Here is a 25,828-nt window from a genome sequence, read left to right as displayed (position 1 = left end):
TGAAAATTTATATTTTCACCTGCCTCTGTGTTTTCATCCAAGGCCTAGCCTCCCACCTCCATGTGTAGGCTTACCTTTCTCTGACTTGGTCCATCTTACAAGGTCTGTAACGCACCTTCCCAGTGGAGCTTCCTTTCAAGACTCAATTCAATTGGTTCTTCCTCTGAGGCATCTCCGGATTTATCCCCACCTCCGCTAGATCCCATAAGCATCTCCATGGAACCCAGCAACACATTCATATGCCCCTCTGCCTTTGAGTGTGATCTTCCTGAAGGTTGGAATCTATACCAGGAACTCAGTGAATGTTTAGGAAACACGTGAATTACGTGGGGTTGTACACTCTGCAGATGGTGAGAATACACCAAATGGGAAGCAACGGGAAAAGAATCATATGGGCTTATCATGTAGAATGTGGGGACTTCATTGATTGTGGGGGACAAATGTGAAAGAGAGAACCAGATTGGCAGGGTTTGTATCCAGGCTATATCACCCAGCTATGTAACTTCTTCTGCCCCAATTTCTCTGTTGTAAAATGAAGACAGTAACAGAACCTATCTCAAGTGATTTTGTGGATGAAGTACATTAATATATAAACTGTGCCTCACTAGTTAGTAATCATTATACTTTTTTTTTTTTTAAAGATTTCTTTATTTATCTGAAAGGTGGAGTTAGAGAGAGGGAGAGGTGGAGTCAGGGGGAGAGAGAGAGAGATAGAGATAGAGAGAGAGAGAGAGATCTTCCATCTGCTAATTCACTCTCCAGATGGCTGCAATGGCCAGGGCTGGGCCAGACCAAAGTCAGGAGCCAGGAGCTTCATCTAGATCTCCTGCAAGGGTGCAGGGGCCCATGTACTTGGGTCATCCTCTGCTGCTTTACCAGGCGCATTAGCAGGGAGCTGAATCAGAAGTAGAGCAGCTGGGACTGGAACCAGCGCCCCTATGGGATTCTGGTGCTGCAGGTGGCACCGCTACACGACAGCATTGGCCTCACATTTGCCTTTAAGAAGCTCCTGGCTCCTGGCTGCCACCTAGCCTAGTCCCAGCTGTTATAGCCGTCTAGGGAGTGAACCAGCAGATGGAAGATCTCTCTCTGTCTCTCCCTCTCTCTCTGTATCTCTGACTTTGAAATAAATAAATAAATCTTAAAAAAATAAATGGGAAAAAGAAGGGAGGAAGGAAAAAGAGCCAAGCACTAGTTGTAAGCCTGAGTTTGGTTGTCAGGTGTTATGTAGAAAGTTCTGTGTGGAGGAACTGTCTTCGTGCACACTTTTGCTTACAAGCCTTGATGGACCACCATGCAATCTTCTGCCATCTCCTTGGCTGTCGAGCACCTCCTTCACCTGGGTGTGCTTTGTCCTGCTGCTCTCCAGTTTCTAGGTTGAGGCCAGGCTCTGGCTCTTCCATATGTAAGTCTCCCTCTCTCTTTGGTTATTTATGCGGAGGCTAACAAGGCTTTGAGACAGGCACTTTATTTTGGAAAGGTATCCCGGGGAACAGAGGTAGAATAGTGACCCAGGGAGTGGTGGCAGAAGGAAGGGAAAGCCCATCCAAGAGTAAGCTAGAAGCTGGCTTCCACACTGGGCAGCTGGTGCTAAATCCCAGGGACGGCGTGGGGACCGGTGGAATGCGTCAGAGTCCTCACTTGACACACGGCAGAGGGCGGTATTTCTCACCGGCTTTTGTCCCCCACTGGTCAAGTGTGGCTCCAGTGGTGGGAACACCCTCACTCTTCCAGGCTTATATTTATGCCCAAAGGCTCAGCAGGCTTCCCTTGGCCAGCGGCAGCTGAGAAACAAGGGCTCTTCGATGCAGTGGAAGCTAGGACTGTCTGGCTGTACGCCTGGTGTGGCGATCAGCTGCTCACAGCAGCTAAACCTCTCCACATCAGAACAATCTTGGAAGAAGGGGCTTTCCCCCTTTCTCTAAAGAACTGAGATGGCTTGGTGATGTTGAGCTGAAACGCTTGGTGCTCTGTCTTCCTGGGAGCCTGCACGAACTCTGGTGGATAGGTGGCCCACCTGGTGGTTGTGGCTGTGTTTGATACGATCCAGGAAAGTTTGGAGATCTCCCACTACTCGTGGGAAAACTTCATGTTGGAGGTTCAGTGGATCCTCTGTCTTTCTGTCTTTCCTTACACAAGTGTTCTATCAATGTGCTGGTCCTGTCTCCAATGCTGTCCATCATACAAATGGCAGCTAGCAGGTGGCTAGAGCAGTGATTCTCACCATGTGCTCTCTGGGGCAGCGGCACCAGCAGATCCTGGGACCTGTTAGAAAGGTCAAGTCATGGGTCCCACCAGGTCTCTGAAGTAGAATTGCCGGAGGTGGGACCCCCACAGTGTGTGTTTTAATGTACCCTCCAGGTGATTCTGAAGCGGGCCACAGTTTGAGACCCAGTGTTAGGGCACTTCCCAGGTGCTGACTGCCATTCTGTTTCTTTATTTGAATTCATCTAATTCTCACAAGAATCTGATGTTGTAAATGATTTTGACCGTTTCAGAGCTGAGGACACTGAAGTATGAAGGTCACGCAGGTAGAACTGGGATTTGAATTGAAATCTTCCACGCCCCTCTGCCAACTATTTTTATCTTTTGCACTGGTACAACTCAGGGTCGTTAAGCACATTCACTGTTTTGTGCAAACATCACTATTCTCCATCTCTAGTTTTTCACCTCCCAAATGTGTACACCTGTTAGACAAATACTCCCCATTTTCCCCTCCTCAACCCCTTGTAACAGTAACCACCTTTCTACATTTCCTGTCATTATACATTTGCTTATTTTTGGCACCTCATATAAATGGAATCACACAATATTTGTCCTTTTGTGTCTGGCTTTTTTCATGTAGCATAAGGTTTTCAAGGTTCATCCATGGTGTAGCAAGTGTCAGAATTTCTTTCCTTTTGAAAGCTGAATAATATTCCCTCCTGTATCTGTGCTACATTTTATGTATCCATTCATCTGCTGATGGACATGTGGGTTGGCTCCTCCTTTTGGCTATTGGGAAGCAAGCTGCTGTGGTCATTAGTGTGCATGGTCGAGTGCCTATTATAGGTTTTGTGCTTTTTACCATGGTGCAGTCAGGTTGCCATCCAGGCAAAGAGACTTCCCATCATGGTGCTTACTTACTAGATGAGGAAAACTTAGGATCTGTGTGGAAAAATCCGCCTCCTAATGAGTACACTGACGTACAATAGTAAAGCAAAATTTAGGAGCTTGCAAACTTCTCCTGACCCTTTGAAATGTAAACTTAAAGTAAAACGAATCAGTTTCCCATGTCAAAAGTTCCCTGCTCCTAGCATCTAGCTGAAAAATTGTTCCAGAGCAATGATTCTCAAGCCTTTTGGCCTCTTTAGGCTCTTAATATTTTTGAGGACCCCAAGAGCTTTTGTGCAGTTTCTACTTGCTGGTAATTAGCAATTACCAATATTAGAAATTAAAACTGAGACAAAATTAAAATAGTTTGTACAGTTGTGTTCCTTTAGCTATTGGGGTGATGATGTCATCAGATGGTATGTGGCCTCTGAAAAATGCAAGTGAGTTCTGTGAGAGAATTGGTGAGGGGGGCTGAGAGGTGAATAGTTTCATGTTATGAACATAGTCTGAGCTCCCAAATCCCTTGGAGGGTCTTTGGGGCACCATGGGGTTCCAGGCCATAGTCTGAATGTCCAAGTTCTAGCAGGCAAAAGAAGTACACCTGCTTGCTGCAACCATGTTCTTCACCTGATCAGTGCTGCTGTGGCCTCGTGTTGTGATTGTCTTACTGCTAGCCCAGCCATGGATGTCATATATCACATGCACATTCTTTTTTTTTTTTTTTTTGACAGGCAGAGTGGACAGTGAGAGAGAGAGAGACAGGGAGAAAGGTCTTCCTTTGCTGTTGGTTCACCCTCCAATGGCCGCCGCGGCCGGTGTGCTGCGGCCGGCACACCATGCTTCGGCCGGCGCACCGCGCTGATCCGAAGGCAGGAGCCAGGTGCTTCTCCTGGTCTCCCATACACATGCACATTCTTTTTGAAGGAAACTAAAAGTTGGGGAGTTTGACTCCTTTTGAAAACATTGGAGCTACTTGGGCTGGGAATTGTTGGCTGTTTCAGAGGTTGGAATTTTTTCTTCTGTTGCCTTTGAGCTTCACTGTAGGGTGATCTGGCTGGACTGATCCTTTGGGGAATGTTAGTACAGTAGTCCCCTCTTGTCTGTGGTTTCTCTCTTCATAGTCACCAGCAGTCTGAAAACATTAAATGGAAACTTCTAGAAATAAAAATTTATGTTATTAACTTTGGTGATGGCATGTTATTATAACTGTTGTATTTGATTATTGGTTGTTGTGGTTAATCTCTTACTATATGTAAGTTAGACTTTATCATATGTATGTATGCATAGGAAACACTTGTACAGATAGGCTGTGGTGGTCGTTGGAGTTTTAGCATCACTGCAGGTGTTGGGACATAATATGCCTTGTGGATAACGGGGTGCTACTGTGTCTCATTCACCAGTTAGGGGACTTTTCTAGTTTAATCTCTTACTTGTAAAGTGAAGGCCTACCTGTCAGTGTTAGGGAGATGAGTAGCACAAGAGGCCTCGGGGGACTCAGCATGAGGGTATCGGATGCTGGCCACATATTGCTTGTTAGTTCTCAACCCTGTCTTGCGTTGCTAAGCTTTATTCCACATAACAGGGCTGTGCACCTGGACGCCGCACTTCCCAGAATCCTTTGATGGCAGGATTCTGGAAGGCAAAGGAAAAGGAGAAGCTGCTACTTCATGTATGTCCCATGGCATAGGTGAAATTTTTCTGGGAGCTTCTGAGAGTCCTCCTGGCACTCGGGCCACCTCAGTGGTAGAGACCTGAGGTCATCTATGCAGTTTTTTTGTTTGTTTGTTTGTTTGTTTGTTTTTGTGAAGCGTGCACATTCTGAGTTCCTGAAAATGACTGGTGGTTTCTTTGACCCTGGCTCTCACACTGCTTCTGAGATTCTGTAAGCCTCTAGTTGCAACATTAAATCCTTTCCTGCCAGAGATACTTAGAATGGTGTCTATTTTCTGACCAGTTCTACATGTACACATACATTCTTTAATCCTGGTATGTTCCAGATGGTACTTGAATTATGTTTCAATTATTGTTTGTTTTTATCAATTTATTAGAGAGAGAGAGAGAGAGAGAGTGCGAGTGAGCTCCTATCCATTGGTTTACTCTCCAAATGCCCACAACATCTGGGACTGTGCTGGGCTGAAGTTGGGAGCCAAGAACTTAATCCAGGTCTCCCACATTGTAGCAGGAACCCAATCACTTGCGCCAGCACCTGCTGTCTCTCAGGGTCTGCATTAGCAGGAAGGTGGAGTTAGGAGCCTGAGCTGGGAATCCAACCCAGATACTCTGATAGGGGACGGGGCCTCTTAACCACTAGGCTAAAAGGCGACTCGGTACCCCTGTTCTTTTTTTTTTCTTTTCGACAGGCAGAGTTAGACAGTGAGAGAGACAGACAGAGAGAAAGGTCTTCCTTCCATTGGTTCACCCCCAAAATGGCTGCTATGGCTGGCGTTGCGCCGATCCGAAGCCAGGAGCCAGGTGTTTCCTCCTGGTCTCCCATGCGGGTGCAGGGCCCAAGCTTGGGCCATCCTCCACTGCACTTCCGGGCCACAGCAGAGAGCTGGACTGGAAGAGGAGCAACCGGGACAGAATCCGGCACCCCGACCGGGACTAGAACCCGGGGTGCCGGTGCTGCAGGCGGAGGATTAGCCAGTGAGCTGTGGTGCCGGCCGGTACCCCTGTTCTTAACTGAGCCCATTCTTCCTGTCCTGAGAGCTTTGTACGTGCTTAAAAGAATAACTGTCCAGTGGTTTGCCAGGTAGGTGAGGGACCTCTTGGGGTGGAGGCGGGCTCAGGGGCTTTGTTATCCAGACAGATTTTCAGCCATTCCTCTGTGTTTTCGCCCTGGTTCCACCCCAACTTCCAGAGTTTCCAGGAGCTGCCAGTTCTAGAGTCCTTTGGAAATTCTGGGGGTATCATTAGGTTGGATCTTGGCTTTCTGTGCTGCTGGTCTAGGATTCAGCTCTGTCAGCTCTTCGGAGTCCTGCAGCACTTGCCCATCTGCATTCCAGCTTTCCAGATTATTCTGGAGTTTATGGCTTTAAAGAAAAATCCCTTTATTGTCCTTCCTTGGGGTTTCAGAAAGGAGTGAAATTGTCTGTGTGCCATCTGCCCTGTGCAACCTGAAGTCCTGTTTTTCTAAAATCATAATCCAGAAGTCACTTGCTGTCTCTTCTTGGCAATGGTTTAATTACCTTTAAAGCAGGGCCATCTTAAAAGCTTTTTTGAATACAAGAGAGGATGCAGACTCCTGTCCGGGGGCCTCCTGGGAGGTGTGTGTTCTCTGCTTTATTGAATCTGGACATCTGTGGCACTCACACCTCTCTTTTCTCCCCAGCACTCCCTGTCTTGTGGATTGGAGCTCAGTTAAAGGCACCATCACGCATTTGACTGCCCAGCTTGGGAGATGTGTAGTATTGTCCCCTCTACCTCCCGCTTCCTCTCTCTCAGATTTCTTAAAATTGTGGTAAAATACGCATAACAAAAGCCGTACCATTCTAACCAGTGGCATGAAGTACATTCACATTGTTGTGCCATTACTGCCGCCATCTGTCCCCAGAACTGTCTTCATCTTGCAGAACTGAAACTCTATACCCATTAGATAATAACTCCCTGTTCTTCCCTCCCCTAGCCCCAGGCAGCCACTGTTCTGCTTTCTGTGTCTGAGATTCTGAGTCCTGAAGGCACCTCATGCAAGTGGAATCATAAAGTATTTACTGTTTGTGCCTGGCATTGGCGCATATCAGAATTTGCTTCCTGTTTTATTTTCTTTTTAAAAGGTTTATTTATTTATTTATTATTTATATTTATTGAAAGGCAGAGTGATGGATTAGGGGAGAGAGAGAGATAGAGATATCTTTTATCTGTTGGTTTGTTCCCCAAATGGGCTGCAACAGCTGGGGCTGGGTCAGGCTGAAGCCAGGAGCCCAGTGCTCTATCCTGGTCTCCCATGAGGGTGGCAGGGACCACCAAGTACTCGAGCCCTCTTTTGTTGCTTTCAGAGACATACTAGCTGGAAGCTGGATCAGAAGCAGAACTGCCGGGACTCCCCTTTAGGATGCCAGTGCTGCAAGTGGTGACTTAACCTGCGGCGCCATACACCAACCTCAGAGTCTCTTTTGTCTTTAAGGCTGAATACTATTTCACTGTATTAGTAGCCCACATTTTGTTTATCCATGCATCTGTTGCTGAACACTTGGGTCGCTTGCACCTTTTGGTTGCGGTGAACAGTGCTGCTGTGGACACGAGTATATCTCCATCTTTGCCCATCACAGCCCATTACTCACGATTCTGGCACAGCTTCCTGTCTCCCTCACTCCACTCAGGCTCTCCTTATTTCTTTTTTTTTTTTTTTTTTCTCTTTTTTTTTTTTTTTATTTTTGACAGGCAGAGTGGACAGTGAGAGAGAGAGACAGAGAGAAAGGTCTTCCTTTGCCGTTGGTTCACCCTCTAATGGCCGCCGCGGTAGCGCGCTGCGGCCGGCGCACCGCGCTGTTCCGATGGCAGGAGCCAGGTGCTTCTCCTGGTCTCCCATGGGGTGCAGAGCCCAAACACTTGGGCCATCCTCCACTGCACTCCCTGGCCACAGCAGAGAGCTGGCCTGGAAGAGGGGCAACCGGGACAGGATCGGTGCCCCGACCGGGACTAGAACCCGGTGTGCCGGCACCGCAAGGCGGAGGATTAGCCTGTTGAGCCACGGCGCCGGCCGGCTCTCCTTATTTCTTACCTGGACTCCGGCAGAAGCCGCCTAACCAGCCACCTTGCTTTCCCTTCATTCCATCACACTGTACTGTTGTTTTCCTACAGTGTGCCTGTCTGGCCATGGTATTTGAATGCTGAGAGCATCTCACTGTGCCATTCAGACCTTTCCAGCAGAGCACAGCCAGTCCTTGCCCCTGTGGCTCCACCTTTCCTTGCCAGTGTTGTCACTACCCTCTGCCTTTGCTGTGCACTTTCCCTGCTGTAGTGCTCCTCGCCCTGCCCCTGCCTGTGCTTACCCTTGCCCTGCCCTTGCCCTGTTCTCCCAAACCCTCCTCCCCTGGCAATACCCCACTGATCTCTTGTAAAGCCAGCTCCAGGGTCCTTTGCCAGGTCCCCCCTTACCTCAAGTTGGGTTAGACACTGCCTGTGGTTTTCAGAACACTTTTTTTTTTCCCCCCAAAAGGTTTATTTATATATTTGAAAGGCAGAGTTACAGAGAGGCAGAGAGAGAGAGGTCTTTCATCCACTGGTTCACTCCTCAGATGGCCGCGACAGCTGGAGCTGCGCCAGTCTGAAGCCAGGAGCCAGGAGCTTCCTCCAGGTCTCCCAAGTGGGTGCAGGAGCCCAAGGACTTGGGCCATCTTCTATTGCTTTCCCAGGCCATAGCAGAGAGCTGGATCGGAAGTGGGGCAGCCAGGACTCGAACCGACACCCATATGGGATGCCGGCACTGCAGGTGGCGGCTTTACCTGCTACACCACAGTGTCGGCCCCCAGAACACTTTGTACTTCTTTGTCATGGGTGGGGTGGATGCAGGTTGTAATATGTGGAAGGGCTGCAGTCTTGGAGAATTGAAGAGAAAGGAGTAGAGGACTAACAGTTGTGCTCCTTGTGAACCTGTGCTACATATCTTTGCAGATTTTCTGCTTTTTAAAGATCGTGAGCATTTGTTTTAGAATAAAAATCAAATTAGATCCAGTGCGGTATTGACATTTTGTCATATCATCTGGAAAGTCATGTTTGACCCTTGAAAAGCCAGGGAAAGGTGTGTTGGGTGATTGTTTTGTGTGCTGAGATTCTCTGTATTTGTCTGCAGGGCAGCTCATGCTCAGTACCGTGAGCACTCGAGGGCTCCCCTTGTCCCCGTGCACACGGAGCATGTGAATAAGAGCACTATTTTTAGGGCTGGAACATCAGGGCAGTGCAACAATGACAAGAATTTAATGAATCAGAACACGCCTCCGGACTAGAGATGTTGCCTCAGGTGCAGGGATAGTATTTTCTTCCTGTGATCAGATTAAAAATGAGAATTTTTTTTTTTTTTTTAAAGAGACTGGTTTTTTATTTGAAAGGCAGAGTTACAGAGAGGGAGGAAGAGAGAGAGAGAGAGCCGGAGATAGAGAGAGCTATCTTACATCCCGTGCTTCACTCCCCACTCCTTCACTGTGGTGGCTGGGGCTGGGCCAGGCCAAAGCCAGGAGGCCGAAACTCCATCCAGTCTCCCACATGAGTGCAGGGGCCCAAGCTCTTGCGCCATCTTCTGCTGCTTTCCCAGGCACATTAGCAAGGAGTTGGATTGGAAGTGGAGCAGCTGAGACTCAAACTGGCGCCCATGGGAGATGTCGGCATTATAAGTGATGAGCTCTCAAAATGAAAAGTTTAAAAATTATTTTCATTTATTTGGTAGGCAAAGAGAGAGGGTGGAGGGAAAGTGGGGGAAAGAGAGGGAGAGGGGAGGGAGAGGAGAAGAGGTAGGGGAGGAGGAGAGAGCAGAGTGAGGAAGGAGTTAGGAACAGAAAATTCAGATCCGCTGGGTCCACAATGGCACAGAGTGGGCTGGGCCAAAGCTGGGAGCCAAGAACTCCATCCAGGTCTCCCAGATCAGTGGTAGGGACCCAGCCACTTGAGCCTTCACTGCTTTCTCCCAGGGTCCGCATTAGCAGGAATTGGAATTAGAAGCCAAAGCTGGAAATCAAACCCAGGCTCTCGGATATGAGATGTACATGTCGTCACTGCTAGGCTAAACACCTGTCCCTAAAAAGGACCCATTCTGTGTTTTGTTGATTAGCAAGTACATGGGCACTTCAAAGTGCAGATGGTGAAATTAAAAGGTAACTTTAGTTTGGCACAGAATTCTTTTGAAATCCATGCATATGATGGGTCTTCAGAAAGTTCAAGGCAAATGTGTCTTAGGAAAATACTTTATGGTTTGTGGGAGTAGATGGCAATAAACCCAGTAGAGTTTGATGAAAGATATGATCTGCTTAATGAGAGAATCTAAGTGGGGAAGGAGGGAGGCATTAAGGAGGACCTCATGGCTTGTAGCCTTGGCAATGGAGGAAGCCGGGGCCCTCACAGCAAGTGGGCAGAGAGGGCATGCCCCCTGGGAAATGTGGGACCTCAGCAGAGCTCAAAGGTCAAGGCCAGGATTTCGGTGCCTTGCAAGCCCTGGCTTAGTTAGAGACTGCGTTTGTGACTAGCTCTTCCCTTTGAAGAGCCTCGGAGCCCACTTCCGGGCTCCTGAGTTTTGGAAGAAGCAGTGATTGGTACATACTCCCTACCGTCCCTTGGATTGGCTCAAGTTCTAGAGAAACTCAGGAGCCAGGGGCAGTATATCCTCCAGGGTAACGCATTTGGACAGATCGTCACGTTGCATGAGCCATTATAGACCAGCTACATGCAGACTTAACTGCTGTATGAAGTAAAATCCCTCTGGAATAAACCTGCTCCAAAGACTACATGCATGATTGGCCAAGAGTCTGGCAGTTCTTTTGAGTTGCAAATATGAAAACTTTCTGCCTTTACATGTGGCTGCAGAAGTTGTGGCCTGGACATAGATGTCTCTGTCCCACCAATTCTTAGAAACAGCATTGGTAGTCTATTAGTGGTATCTGGGGGTTGACTGGCCAGGAGGCAGAGAGCGTAATGGTTTGCAGATGGATAGTGGGTACAGGAAGCAGGGATGCAGCAATTTCCGTGTAATAGCCTTTGGGGAGAACTGGTGCATTGCTGCTTTGAACACGCCATTTAGGTGGTCCCGCCATTGAATGTACAGCTTGAGGCTTTGGAAAGAGCCCGAGCTGGTGTGAGCTCTCCTCAAGTCCCTCACCCTGCAGAGCACCAACAGACGCAGTTTAGTGGCTGGACACAGCTGATGAGGGCGGGTGGGCTGGGGGGACCACTAAGCCTTGCAGCTACTTCACTGGTGACTCGGAGCCCAGTACCTGTAGTCTTGGCTGTGAGTCTCGAGTGGCCACCTCCCAGGGCCTCCAACTCTCCTTTTGAGTTTGGGAACCGAAGCCGGCCTGGCCTGCTCTCCCCTCCCCTCCGGAAAGCCTGGCAGGGTTCCTGGTGGGGGCTGCTCGCTTGAGTGGGGCAGCTCTGCTTTGCCTGCTCCGCTTGCTTTTCTTGAATGAAGCAGCCTAGAAAAAAGTAGGAAACTGCTCTTTTCCCCAAACCCCCACAACGACGGCTGTGCTTGCTGACAGCCGCCCACCTGGCTCCTGCCTCCAGAATGACATCTGCTTCTCAGCTGCACCAGGCAGCCTGTTGGGGGCCAGACTGGCGGGGGTTCAAATCCAAACCCCCCTCTTCCTACTTAGTAGCCACGTGACGTGGGCAAGTGCTTTAATTTCACTGGGTTTCTCCGACTGTGAGGTTTCCCCTGTCGTTCCTACCTTGCAGGGTTTTACAATCTTGGCTTCCCATTGCCCATTGCTTCCTGCTTTCCCTCTGCAACTCTCCTTGCTCCTGCTCTCACTTCCTAGCCAGAGGTTCCGTGGCAGAAGGTGCTTGCTCTTTTCTTGGGGGTGAAATGCATTTATAGGGTCTTGGGGTTGCCAAAGAGGGACACCTGTGACGTGGTAATTCTGCACAAGGCCTTGTGGTGGAAGTTAGGGGTTCACATATTTGCTGGCCTCTGTGAGGGAAACTCTGGAGCTATCTTCATACTCACATTCAGCTCAGAGTGAGAGACTTTTATGTGGTAGACAGGAAACCCAATCATCATTTCAAAAACTTATTTATTTATTTAATTTTTCACTTCATTTGAAAGGCAGAGAGACAGAGATCTTCCATCCACTGGCTCACTCCCCAACTACCCACAACAGCCAGCACTGAGCCAGCCTGAAGCTAGGAGCCAGGAACTCTATCTGGGTCTTCCATGTGGGTGGCAGGGATGCCCAAGAACTTGAGCCACCATCTGCTGTCTCCCAGAGTGCACATTAGCACAGGAAGCTGGATTGGAAGCAGAGGAACCAGGAGTTGAACCAAGCACTCATATGTAAGATATCTGTGTCCCAAGAAGTGGTTTAGCATTTGTGCCAAATGCATGCCCCCTCCTCCTCCTTTTTTAACAGTATCAAGGGAAATGCATCTTGAAGAAAACATCTCTTTTTGAAAATAAAATAAAAATAAGAAAATCTTAAAAGGTTTTAGTATTTCTTGTTAACCCTCAGGCTGGGAACTGCTCTTGTGGGTCATGGCTTCGTTTGAGCCCTGCTCCACTTGGAAACTTCATCCGTTGATGGTCTTCTCTGTGCCCCTTTGTCCTGAGTGTGTCGCTGTAGCTGCCCCATCGCTTCCCCAGCTGGTGCAGATGACAGAGTCCTCATTGCTCACAATAACCAGAGTGAGGAAGAGTTCATAAGTGACATTTCAGTGGAGCAGTGAGTTTGTAGGGCTTGGACTCTGCCTGTGGCAGGCCCAGGCTGTGCAGCTCCAGGCGGAGGTGACTTTACAGGGAGGGTGTTGGGGAGCTCCAAAGTCAGACCAGGCAGCAAGGGTCAGGACTGCATTGCCATTTTGTATTTTCCTTCCTCCCTTCCTCCCTCGCTCCCTCCTTCCCTCCCTTCCTCTCTCTCTTCTTTCCTTCCTTTTTAGATTTATTTGTTTATTTGAAAGTCAGAGTTAGAAAGAGAGAGGAGAGGCAGAGAGAGAGAGAGAGAGGTCTTCCATCTGCTGGTTCACTCCTCAATTGGCTGCAATGGCCAGAGCTATGCAGATCTGAAGCCAGGAGCCAGGAGCTTCTGGGTCTCACACGCGGGTGCAGGGGCCCAAGGACTTGGGCCATCTTCTACTGCTTTCCCAGGTCATAGCAGAGAGCTGGGTTGGAAGTGGAGCAGCCGGGACTTGAACTGGCACCCATATGGGATGCTGGCACTGCAGGAGGTGGCTTTACCTGCTACGCCACAGCGCCAGCCCTTGTATTTTTCTTAATACTTCATGGCCCTATGCAGACTTTATCAGTGTTTATCAGGGAGGCCTACACCTTCTTGGGATTATATACATTTCTTTTTCCCATGTCGCTCATGTGGACAGATTTCTTTCAATGGATTTGCTGCTGAAAGCCAGGTTTTGGATTTTGCAAGTACTGTATTCTGGTAATTCCCTGTTAGTGGTGACCTAGGGGTCATTCCCTGCTGTGCAGCCTATTTTCCAATGATGACACCTTTCCTCTGTCACCTTTTCCCTTGCTGTGTGTTGCAGGCTTTTTGCAGTTGATTAGGAGCCTTATTTTACTTTCATATTGCTTATTTGCTTCTCTTATGCAAACACTTCATTTTCACTTTTTGCGTTTTAAAACTCTTGAGTGGTTCACTCTAGAATCCTGAAGGTACTGGAGATCTGTGCTCTGGTTATTGCAGCATTCACATCTGCCATTTAGAGATGGAAGAACCGCAGAGGGCGAATTCATAGGTAGGGAGTTGCTTGGTGAAAGCAAGAGAGGAACATGGTCTTGGGGAGCAGTGCGTCAGGGCAGGCAGGAGTTGTCCTTGACCTGTTCTTTCCCATGTGGCCCTGTATCTCTGTCATCTTCTATGCTAGCGTGCACCAGCCTGAAATTATATCCTGAGTCTGCCCCAGTTTCCCCATCTCTGCGGGTGAGCCCGCTTCCCTCTTCTCCCTGCCTCTTTCAGCACTCCCTGAGAGGATCCGCCGTGATGATGGACTTGATTTGTGCTTGCACTGACTGGTAGGGTAGTCACTCTCTGCCCCTGGCTGTGGAGCCCTTGAGTTGGGGCCACTGTGACTGAGGAACTGAGCTTTTTTTTTTTTTTAATTAAAGATTTATTTATTCATTTGAAAGAATAAGTTTAAATGGCGAGAGAATGTTGCCGTTCACGGGCGTACTATAAATTATTAAACAGATCTGTCTTGGGCACTCAGGTCACTTCTTTCATGATTACAAGCAGCTGTTTTAGTTAGCATCTTTTTCTTTCTATTTTCCCTCCCTTTTTCTCCCAAATCCGTGTTCTAGAAAATTCTATCCTCTCATCCCTTTGTCTTCCCCTTAAGGTGAGTGAGTCATGCTCTTCTCCTGCGGTAGCACGTCATTTGTCCTGGTCGTGGATTTGTTGTGACTCCAGCTACCTACATCATGTTTCTCTTTGTGGCAATGACCACTTGTTTTCCACAGGAGACACCGTCCTGGAGTTTTCAAAACAAGGGTTACGCAGCGACTGTTTCCTGAGCGTCGCGTTCATGCAGTCTCTCTCTCCCTTCCTGCCTTCCAGCTGGAGGCTGGTCTCCAAGAAAACACCCTGGTAAACAAAGTTCTCTGAACACCTACTGATTGACAATGTCATGTATTTTTATTCAAAATGACAGTTCGCTTACTTCACCAAAACATCTTGTAACCTTGACCTTTATATTCGCCAGTGTTTTAGAATTGTTTTAATTGGCAGGCAAGAGAAAGTGACTTTGTCCTTGATGTTACTTCTGGATTGTATGTAGGGTAATACAATGAAAATAATACATGGATGTGTGTGTATATATTGAGACGCTGGGGTAAAACGACGTGAGGTCATCAATGAATGACTATGTATCTGCCATGTGTATGTTGAAATGTTGGAGTAATACCATGTGAGGTCATAAATGAATTGACTACAGCTACAGATTCCAAAGGACTCAGTACTAACGATTGTGAGATGAAAGCAGATTTGGGGGCTAGACTGTCAGAATGGGGACTGAACGGGCAGATGTGGCAGGGTTTGGGATCTGGGAAACCTCTAGCCCTGCAGGCTTTGACATGTGTGACCTGTACCCAGAAGGTGCTTTATGAGACTCCTGCCTGATGGTGAGCCAATCTCAGCATTGGACAGAGTTCACCTGACAGATTGGTGCTACTCAAAGTGTGGTTGGCTGACTGGTGCCCCCACTGAGACCTGACATTGCACCACGTCCAGATGCATGGTTAGTGGCTTAGTTTGCACAGGGAACAGACCCGTTTGGGTTTTGGGGCACTTCCACGTGTAAGTCAGTCTGCATCTGGCTCCAGCTGTAAACTAATGGTGTGCAGTGGGACCTCATGTCTTTCCTTGAGGAATAGAAACAAAACAAAACAAAACAAAAAAACCTGCAATGCAACAACCTCATCCTTCCTGAGGATAGTTTGAGAAGGACCACTCTAGGCCAAGCAAGAATGTAGTGGGAGGGGAGTCTGTGCACCCTAAAGTCCAGAGCTGAAATCAATCAAAAGCCATTTGATCACATTCTTGTTTTTCTTGAAGTCTTTGTTGAAAGTGCAGACTTCCTTTCCCCTTATCCCTTCCCCATCTGTTATCTGCATAGGTTCTTTTTTTTAAAATTAATGATATTTTTCTTTTCAGCATTATTTTTCTATATATGCTTTCTATACATGTCACACACAATTTATAAATTTGTCACTTAAAGTAATGTGATAGCACGAGTGTGATGTTTCAGGGGGTTAAGCTGCCACCTGTAATACTGAAATCCTACATGAGTGCTGGTTTGGGTCCTCGCTGCTTGGCTTCTGATCCAACTCCCTGCCAGGGTGCCAGGGAAGGCAGCAGATTATGGTCCAAATGCTTGGCCCCTGCCACCCTTGTGGAAGAGAGGATGGAATTCCAGGCTCCTGGCTTCAGCTTGACCTAGCCCTCACTGTTACAGCCATCTGGGGAGTGAACCAGTGGCTAGAAGATTCTCTCTGTCCACGCACCCCCATTTCTCTACATTGCAAATAAATAAATCTTTTAAAAAAAGTGATAGCATTTTACTGTTTATGTGCCAGTTTTTTTAGCTCCTCTATTTGGGACCATTGTAACTTTTGCCTAAAATAGTGCATCTGTGAATATTTTTGTACAAATTCAATTTTTTCTCTGTTTGGGTTCCTAAATTCTGTATGCAAAGGGGAAATATCAAGTCAAAGGGTCACAGTTTCATTGCTCTCTAGAAAGACTGAACAGATTTATAGTGTGGGAATGGAGATATGGGTTTTCTCTGTGGCTTTAGGCTATGCAGTTTTAGTAATTTTTGCTTGTTCAGTAAGCATATACAGATGCCTGAAAATTGCTCTAATTGCTTACTTCAAGAAACAATGAGGATGTCAAGATTTGATTTTAATATTATCACATGTTTAAAACCAAATGATCTGGGATGGATGTTTGGCACAGAGTTTAAGTTGCTCTTTGGGATGCCCACATTCCATATCAGGATGCCTAAGGTTGAGTCCTGGATACTCTGCTTTCTATACAATGTGCTAATGCATACCTCGGGGGGCAGCAGGTGATGACTCAAGTACTTGGGTTCCTGCCATCCCTGCAGGAGACCTGTATGGAGTTTAGACTCCTGACTTTGGCCTGGCCTAGCCCTGGCTGTTGCAGGCATTTAGGGAGTGAACCAGTGGATGGACCATCTCTCTGTCACTAAGAAAATAAAATTAAAAAAAAAAAAAAACAAATAAAATGATCTTAAAAAACCTCTTATGGAGTTGAGCTTGTATGTTGATGTCTTGTAATTTTATCAGATTATAAATAGTTTCTATATAACCTTTTATTCATTATACTTTACATCTTCCCCTTTCTGTTGTGGTTTTCTTGTTTGTTTTTATTACATTTTGTGATGTGAAACTTGTTCATGAGTGTTTACATTTTTAGACTCAACTACATTTTCTCTCATGATGCTGTTTATTTTCTTGGCTAAAAATTGTTGTCCCTTTCACAAACAGAGTAAATATACTATTGTGGCCTTTTCTAGTTTTAAAAAAATTTCTTATTTCTTGGCTCTGTCTGGACTGTATTATGGAGTTAAGTATAAGATGTATAACTAAGTTAATTTTCTTTTATACTGATGTCTAATTGTCCCAGAAACTTTTATTAGTAATTCTTTTCTTCATTTTTGTTTTTCTTGTAGTTTGACATGTATTAAGCAATTATCATAGAGCAAATATATTTCTGAATCTCCTTTCTTATGCTACCATATATATATATATATATATATAATTTTTAAAGATTGTATTTATTCATTTGAGAGGTAGAGTTATAGACAGAGAGAAGGAGAGACAGAGAACAATGTCTTCCATCCTCTGGTTCACTCCCCAAATGGCTACAACAGCTGGAGCTGGGCTGAGCCAAAGCCAGGGGCCGGGAGCTTCTTCTATGTCTCCCATGTGGGTGCAGGGGTCCAGGGACTTAGGCCATCTTCTACAGATTTATTTATTTATTTGAAAGTCAGAGTTACACAGAGAGAGGAGAGGCAGAGAGAGAGAGAGAGAGAGAGAGAGAGGTCCTCCATCTGCTGGTTCACTCCCCAATTGGCTGCAATGGCCAGAGCTGTGCCGATCTGAGGCTAGGAGCCAGGAACCAGGAGCCTCTTTGGGTCGTCCATTTGAATGCAGTGGCCCAAGGACTTGGGCCATCCTCCACTGCTTTCCCAGGCCACAGCAGAGAGCTGGATTGGAAGTGGAGCAGCCAGGTCTCAAACTGGCGCCCATATGGGGTGCTGGCGCTTCAGGCCAAGGTGTTAATCCGCTGCACCACAGCGCTGGCCCCTACCATGTAGTTTTTTTTTTTTTTAGACAGGCAGAGTGGATAGTGAGAGAGAGAGACAGAGAGAAAGGTCTTCCTTTTGCCGTTGGTTCACCCTCCAATGGCCGCCGCGTAGGCGCGCTGCGGCCAGCGCAGCGCGCTGATCCGAAGTCAGGAGCCAGGTGCTTTTCCTGGTCTCCCATGGGGTGCAGGGCCCAAGCACTTGGGCCATCCTCCACTGCACTCCTGGGCTATAGCAGAGAGCTGGCTTGGAAGAGGGGCAACCGGGACAGAATCTGGCACCCCGACCGGGACTAGAACCTGATGTGCCGGCACCGCTAGGCGGAGGATTAGCCTATTGAGCCACAGCGCCGGCCCCTTCCATATAGTTTTAAAAAGTAACTCAACACGATTTGAATTTCATTTTGCTATCTGTTTTAATGGAGTGACTCATCCTCCATTACCTTAAACAGGTATTGTTTAGTATTGTGTCTTCTTAAACTTCTAGTTACATTCATTCACTGTCAACTGGTCTAGTTCTCTAAGTCGTCTGATTTCTCAGCTGCATTTTTGGCCTTATGGAGGCGGATGTTTTGCTATGTTTTCTGCGGTAGTCATCTTAATGTGAAGGTGGTTGGGTAATGAGAAGACACAGTGGAGGGTTTGAAACTCTGCAGAGTCTATTAGCTCAGCTCTCCTTCCCGGCTCTGCACCATTCTCTGTGCTTTGGTCCTAAGGGAGCTGGGGAGCTCTATCAGCAAGCACTTGTCATTGTCACTGAGAGAAGCTGTTCAGAGCACATGCCGTGGAGTGCTGACTTTGTGTGTGTGAAAGAAAGTGCATTAGGGGACTAATATTAATAAGGCAAGAGAGAAGAAAGCATCGATCATTGGACTGAAGTGTGTGTTTGTTCTATGTGGGGTAGCCTTTCTTTCTTAGTGTATCCTGAATTTTTGGGATGACTGGCAAGTCTTTTGGGCCATGCCTTCAGCTCAGCACACCAGTGAGAAAGAGCGAGCCCTTCTTCAGGGGCCAGTCTGTGTGTCTGCCAGAAAATGCCCATGGATGCTTATAGCTTCCTTCCCCAGGTGGCCATTCCTCCTTGAGTATCAAAGAATTTTTCTCTTTGATTATGGATTTTGTGACAATATCATGTGACTCCAGAAATTGAGACTGAATGCTTGGCATCTTAAATTTCTATCAAGTTCCCTAATAAGTTAAAAAAAACTCTTGGTAGTGAAGTGAGCAAAGACTTTAGGATTATCATAGACATAATGAACTCTTGCATCATAGAGCAATTCTGTGTTTTTCTTCAGAACAATGCTGTACTTGAACACTGGTTCTTCTTTTGATTACTAATTCTTTTTTTTTTTTAAATAAGATTTATTTATTTATTTATTTGAAAGGCAGAGAGAGAGAGAGAGAGAGAGAGAGAGAGAGAGAGAGAAGTCTTCCATTCACTGGTTCACTCCCCAATTGGCCGCAACGGCTGGAGCTGCGCCAATCCGAAGCCAGAACCAGGAGCTTCTTCCAGGTCTCCCACACAGGTACAGGGGCCCAAGGACCTTGGGCCATCTTCTACTGCTTTCCCAGGCCATAGCAGAGAGCAAGATCAGAAGTGGAACAACAGGACTCGCACCTGTGCCCAAATGGGATGTCGGCACTGCAGGCGGTGGCTTTACCCGTTGTCGCAGTGCTGGTCCTTTGATCATTAATTCTTGGTTTTTCTGTGAGTTGCCTACATTTTTTTCCTGCGAGATTAATATTTGTGACTTCCAGCTTGAATGGCTGTCAGACTCACTTTTTTTCCTTCTGCCAATTTTTCCCAATTAAATAAGAACTATAAAATGATTGTGATAATGGGATAATGATGATTAGCCCATGCTAAGTAATAGACAACATTTTTGTGATGCTTTATGGCTCAGAAAGACCTTTTGTATGTTTCATTCCCTTTGAACTTCATGCAACCCTGTGAGGTAGGAGTTATTGCTAGAGTCATGTTTATGGAGGAGGACTGTGAAGCCCACACTCATACTGTACCTACCTGAGGCCACGTAGTTAGCAGGAGACAAGATCTCTGTTACAAACCCTATACTTATTCCTGTATGTCTTAATGGTTTGAAGGTTTCTAAAGATTTTAATTAATAAATTTGAAAGAGTCACAGCAAGAGAGAGAGAGAGAGAGAGAGATGTTCCATCTGTTAGCTTGCTCCCCAAATGGCCACAACAACAGACTTCTGTTGCCTTTCCATGCACATTTCTGGAGTAGTTAGAACTCAAATGGAATGCCAACATTGCTTAATGTGTCAAATCACAACACTAGCCGCTGGTTTGAATTTTTTGATCAAATTACACTTTATTGGAAGAAAACAGAGCAATTATATATTTTGATTACAATACATAGTTTTCAGTTGAATGAGCTCGAGGAATAACTGACCTTTATAATGATGCAGTATTAAGTTTTGTCTTAAGAGCTATAACTGTTAGAATGAAAGTTTATTTAAAAAAATTTTGGGGGCTGGCGCTGTGGCACAGTGGGTTAAGCCCATTGCCTATAACAATGGCATCCCATACGGGCACCGATTTTGAGTCCTATCTGCTATACTCCCAATCTGGCTCCCTGCTATGGCCTAGGAAGGCAGTGGAGGATGGCCCAAATCCTTGGGCTCCCGCACCCATGTGGGAGACCTGGAGGAAGCTCCTGGCTCCTTGCTTCAGCCTGGCCCAACCCTGGCTGTTGCAGCCATTTGGGGAGTGAACCAGTGGATGCAAGATGTCTTTCTGTCTTTCCTTGTAACTGTGCCTTTCAAAAAAATAAATACATCTTTAGAAGATTTTTGGAAATGTGTAATCTATTGATCAAGTAAATATAATGCATTGTCTCTAGTTGAAGAACTTTTCCAGTTTTATTCAAAGGATCTCATTTAAAGGGAAAAAAACTCCTGAAGCACACTTGTATACTGTAAGTATGGAGATTTTGTAGGCTGTTTTGCAGTTAGATTTTAACAATTTCTTTCTTTTTTTTTTAAGATTTATTTATTTATTTGAAAGACAGAGTGGACAGAGGTAAAGGCAGAGAGAGAGAGAGAGAGAGAGAGAGAGATCTTCCATCCACTGGTTAATTACACAATGGCTGCAATGGCTCAATGGCTGAAGCTGGGCCTATCTGAAGCCAGGAGCCAGGAGCTTCTTCTGGGTCTCCCATGTGGGTTCAGGGGCCCAAGGACTTGGGCCATCCTTCACTACTTTCCCAGGCCATAGCAGAGAGGTGGATTGGAAGTGGAGCAGCTGGGACTTGAACCGGTGTCCATATGGGATGGCAGAACTTCAGGCAGCAGCTTTACCTGCTATACCACAGTGCGGGCCCCAGATTTTAACAATTTCATTTGCAGGTTTTTTTTTTTTTTTTTTTTTTTAGTTTACAAAATTGGAGTTGACTTTTGTCTGTTAACTTGTAGCCTACAGCATTGCTAAGAAGAAATAAAAATGGACACTAGGCCGGCGCCGCGGCTCACTAGGCTAATCCTCCGCCTTGCGCCGCCGGCACACCAGGTTCTAGTCCCGGTCGGGGTGCCGGATTCTGTCCCGGTTGCCCCTCTTCAGGCCAGCTCTCTGCTGTGGCCAGGGAGTGCAGTGGAGGATGGCCCAAGTGCTTGGGCCCTGCACCCCATGGGAGACCAGGAGAAGCACCTGGCTCCTGACTTCGGATCAGCACGGTGCGCCGGCCGCAGCGCGCTGGCCGCGGCGGCCATTGGAGGGTGAACCAACAGCAAAGGAAGACCTTTCTCTCTGTCTCTCTCTCTCTCTCTCACTGTCCACTCTGCCTGTCAAATAAAAAAAAAATAAAAATGGACACTAAACATGTGAAAAAATGCTCATTCTCACTAACCATCAGGGAAATGCAAATCAAAACCACAATGTGATATCACCTCACCCCTATTAGAGTGGCTAGCATCAAAAAGACATTAACAAATGCTGATGAGGATGTGGGGAAAAGGGAAACTCTTATATACTGTTGGTGGGGATGTAGATTATATCACCATTATGGAAAACGGTGTGGGGATTTCCCCCTCCCTCCCTCCTTCCTTGCTTCCCTCCTCCCTCCCCTTGCTGCAATGAATATGCTACACAGAGAAGATATTTTTGGTGTATTTATAATGGGCCTCAATGTCTCTTTTGGTATTGTAATGTGTGTTCTACTGAAGTTCAGTATAGAAATTTTGATAGATGTTTTTGGCAATTTTTGCAGATGCTTCAGTTTTTTTTTAATTTGCAGGGCAATACTAACTGAAGCTTAATCAAGTCCATTTCCTTTGAGGAAAGCATGACTAATTTGCAGCTTAAGCTTACAGAGAAGCATGATAGGCAAGTGAGGGAGTGGGGGAGATGAAACTGGGATAGAGTCAGGTGTCTACAATGTACAGGACATCGTTGACTGCTTATTGTGACAACAGGTCTTTGAATAATGTTCTGTACTTCAAAATCTAGCATGGAGGGATAAGATGAGAAATAGATTCAAGTCTAACTCTGATACTTCCAAGCTGTGTGCACTTGGGCAGGTGACTTACCCTTAGTTTTTAGAAAAGTATATAAAATGGAAATAATACTAAGCGGTTTGCAATGGTAAGCATTACAGATAATATGCTGCCTACAGTAAGTGGCATATATCAGGATGCAATTATAATAGGACTCCATCCTTTATTATTTACTCATTAAGATAATATGCATTTATTTGTTATCATTTATTCATGTGTCAGTAAATGAGGGAACATTGTAGAACCCTGTCCCGTTAAAAGGATCTAAAGCTGATGCTCCTAGGGACTTGCATCGATGAATGAGGAAAGAACGATGGTGAAATATCACAGTGATGCTATGATGGATCCCTTGCCAATTTTCTTCTATCCCTTATCTTTCCTTATCTCCTTTTGGAGGCTTAGACAAGCAGGTTTGTTTTCCAGGGCCCCTGACTGTGAATGTAGCCAGTGTTTGGTAAACTGAGTCCTTGGGCATCCGGAACCCAGAACTGGGGTGGGAGCTGCCACTGTGGGTGAAGAGTCGCTGCAGGTGACAAGAGCCATGGTGGCTTTTGTCAGGCGTTGTCAGCACTGTTGCCTTCCTTCGCCTTCCCTTTTTCCTGTGTTCACTCTACTTGGCCAGGTGACCTAGGCTAATGCTGTACCTGTCTCTTTTTTCTAGAATTCTGAAGGTGGACTCTATGTATGCATGAATACATTTTTGGCCTTTGGAAGGGAACACGTTGAAAGACATTTTCGAAAAACTGGACAGAGTGTATACATGCACCTGAAAAGACACGTGAGAGAGGTGAGAAACACTTTTGGAGAACTGGCCTTGGTGGCATTGACATTGACATTGTTTAGTGGCTTTGTCACATGGGGCTTCTACTGAGCCCACATGATTTTCGATTTCTAGTCAATGGTGGAAAACAGAAGTCGCACTGTGAGCAGAAATTCCTAGATTTCCTCCCAACCCTTTCTTAACCAATTTTATTTTTCTTTCTTTAAATCCCTGATTGGAATTAAGAAAGCATGGGTTGACTTATTGGGAAAACGTGTAAGTATAAAAAGACAAAAAAATACAGAAAACAATGTCAGAGACACTCATGGGTACCAAAATCAGTAATAAAAAATTTTGGGGTAGTTTTGCTTCAGACTTAAACATTGTTTTTTGGGAGTTCAAGTCCTGTTTGTCCCCTTCTCTTTCCAGAAGTAACCACTGCTATGAATTTCTCATTCTTATGAACATCATTATATTTTATTTGCAAATATGTGTATTCATGAGCAATATATAGTATGACTATATGTGTTTTAAAGATGTAGATAAATGCTATAATACTGTTACATGTAATTCTGTGTAGAGTTTTCCCCCACTGAACCTTGAGTTTGGAATCTCTACGCTGAGATGCATCTGGATATATTTTAATTCATTTTAATCATTTAATCTATTTTATGAGCACCCTATAATTTATTTTTCTCCCACTGAGGAACATTTAGATTGTTTCTAATTTTTGCTACTACACACAATGCAACAATTAGCATTTTTATACATTCCTCCTGGGGGTACAGTGGGCAAAATTTCTTTAGGAAATATATCTAGAAGTGGTATTGCTGGCTCCTGGTTGAACTTATCTGCATTTTTACCAGATGAAGATAAATGCCTCCCCAGAGTGATGGCACCAGCATACACTCCTCTCTGCAGTGGTTGTGAAGTCCTAGTTTCCCACGCCCTCTCCGTCCCTTGGCCAGGCTTTTGACTTTTGCCAACCTCATGGTTATGAAGCAGCCTCTAAATGTTCGGCATTTTCTTGTGTGAGGGTTGATCATCTTTTTATATGTTTATTGTCCATCTAAGTTATTTCTTCTATGATTTGCCTATTTCTATTTTTGGCCTGTTTCTCAGTGAGCCTTTTTTTTTTTTTTTTTCATATGTTTAATGAGTTCTTTTTATATTCTGGATTCCAAACTTTTGTCTGTTACATACAAAATTTTCTTACAGTCCTTTGCTTGTCTTTTTACTTTGTTTATGAATGGCTTTGCAGAATAAAATTTTAAGTTTTGTTGTCATTAGATTTACTAAACTTTTTTATGTAGGAGTTTTACTTTTTGTATCTTGGCTAAAAAATTGTTTCCCAACTCAAGTTCATAAAGTTATTTCTTTAAATAAGTATGCGTGTGTGTGAGTGCATTTTAATACTGTCTTTAATCCATTTATACTTTAGTTTTGTGTTTGTATGAAGAACAGAAATTGATTTTTTCCCATATTGATTGTTAATTGTCCAACTACTAGTAGAACTACTACAACCTTTTGTGGTGATTTATAGCATCATCTTATATGTATGTATTATATGTATATTATAGCATCACCTTGTATGTATGTATTTTATATATATACATATATATGTATGTATGTACTTTACATATACATATATATGTGTGTGTACATATATATATATATATATATATACATATATATATATTTGAAAATCAGAGTTACACAGAGAGAGACAGAATGAGATCTTCCATCTGTTGGTTCACTCCTCATATGGCTGCAATGATTGGGGCTCGGCCAGGCTAAAACCAGGAGCTAAGCACTTCTTTTCAGGTCTCCCGTGTAGGTGAAGGGGTGCAAACACTTGGACCATCTTCCATTGCTTTCCTAGGCCATTAGCAGGAAACTGGGTTGGAAATGGAGCAGCCGGGAACTGAATTGGTGCCCATATGGGATGCTGGCATCGCTGGCAGCTGCTTTATCTGCCTTGCCACAATGCCGGCCCCTGTTTATTTTGTATTTTAACTTGCCTTTTACATGGGCCTGTTTTGGGCATCTCACTTGTGTGCTGTGTTTGTCTCTGCATTGGTGTGGCAAGCCTTCATATCTGGTGTTAGAAACACTTTTTGCATGTTCATTTTATTCCCCTGTTACTTTCCTGGGCATTTTTAGAGATTTTTTTTTTTAATGGATGTTCTAGTCAGTTCATCAAGTTAAAAAAAATCCTGTTGATATTTTGATCACAGTCACATTGTATTTATAGATTCATCTGTAATCACCTCATTGTGTAATTTCCAAGAGGGTCAGGAACTTCCATCTGTTTTGCTTTGCTCTGTCTTGAGCACCTAATCGTGACTAGCATATAGTGGGTACTTCATAAATATTTATTGAATAACCATTCAACATAGCATACTTCCATATTTATTCTGGTTTCTTTTATATTATTCAATGATATTTTGTAATTTTCTGTAAAGAACTCATACTTTTTTTTTTAGCTTTTAAGATTTTTTTTTATTTTTAGGATTATGTATTTGAAAAAGTTACAGAGAGAGAGAGAGAAGAGACAGACCTCCCATCCACTGGTTCACTCCTTAAATAGCCTCAGTGGCTGGGGTTGGACCAGGCTGAAGCCAGGAGCTTTGTCTGGGTCTCCCATGTGGGGGCCTGGGCCCCAGGACTTGGGCCATCTTCTGCTGCTTTCCCAGGCACATTAGCAGGGAGCTGGATTGGAAGTGGAGCAGCTGGGACTTGCACTGGTGTCCAATAATGAATGCCAGCACCATAGGCAGTGGCTTAACCTGCTGCACCACAGTGCCAGCCCCTTTTATTGGCTTTTTTAAAAGGTACCCTATAATTCTTGTTACTAATGTTATCCCTCTTTGATTGATTTTTGACATTTATTTCATCTTTGATGGTGTTTGGGGATATTAGTAATTTTCAAATGTTGATGTTACATTGTCTCACTAGTTTGTAAGCTATCCAGGGTC

General features: G+C 45.3%; 1 protein-coding gene across 1 annotated transcript in view; it reads left to right on the top strand.

The window, feature by feature from the left end:
* USP13 (ubiquitin specific peptidase 13) overlaps window positions 1-25,828 on the top strand; it is a 123,253-nt gene that overhangs the window by 4,057 nt on the left and 93,368 nt on the right. Inside the window, exon 2 of the mRNA XM_062211419.1 lies at window positions 22,752-22,877. Within this exon, the coding sequence (XP_062067403.1) occupies window positions 22,752-22,877 (126 nt within the window). The remainder of the gene's footprint in view (window positions 1-22,751; window positions 22,878-25,828) is intronic.

The sequence above is a fragment of the Lepus europaeus genome, chromosome 2 (assembly GCF_033115175.1).
Source record: "Lepus europaeus isolate LE1 chromosome 2, mLepTim1.pri, whole genome shotgun sequence".
Taxonomy (NCBI): Eukaryota; Metazoa; Chordata; class Mammalia; order Lagomorpha; family Leporidae; genus Lepus; species Lepus europaeus.
The sequence above is the reverse complement of the archived record's forward strand: the minus strand, read 5'-3'. Positions and strand labels throughout refer to the sequence as shown.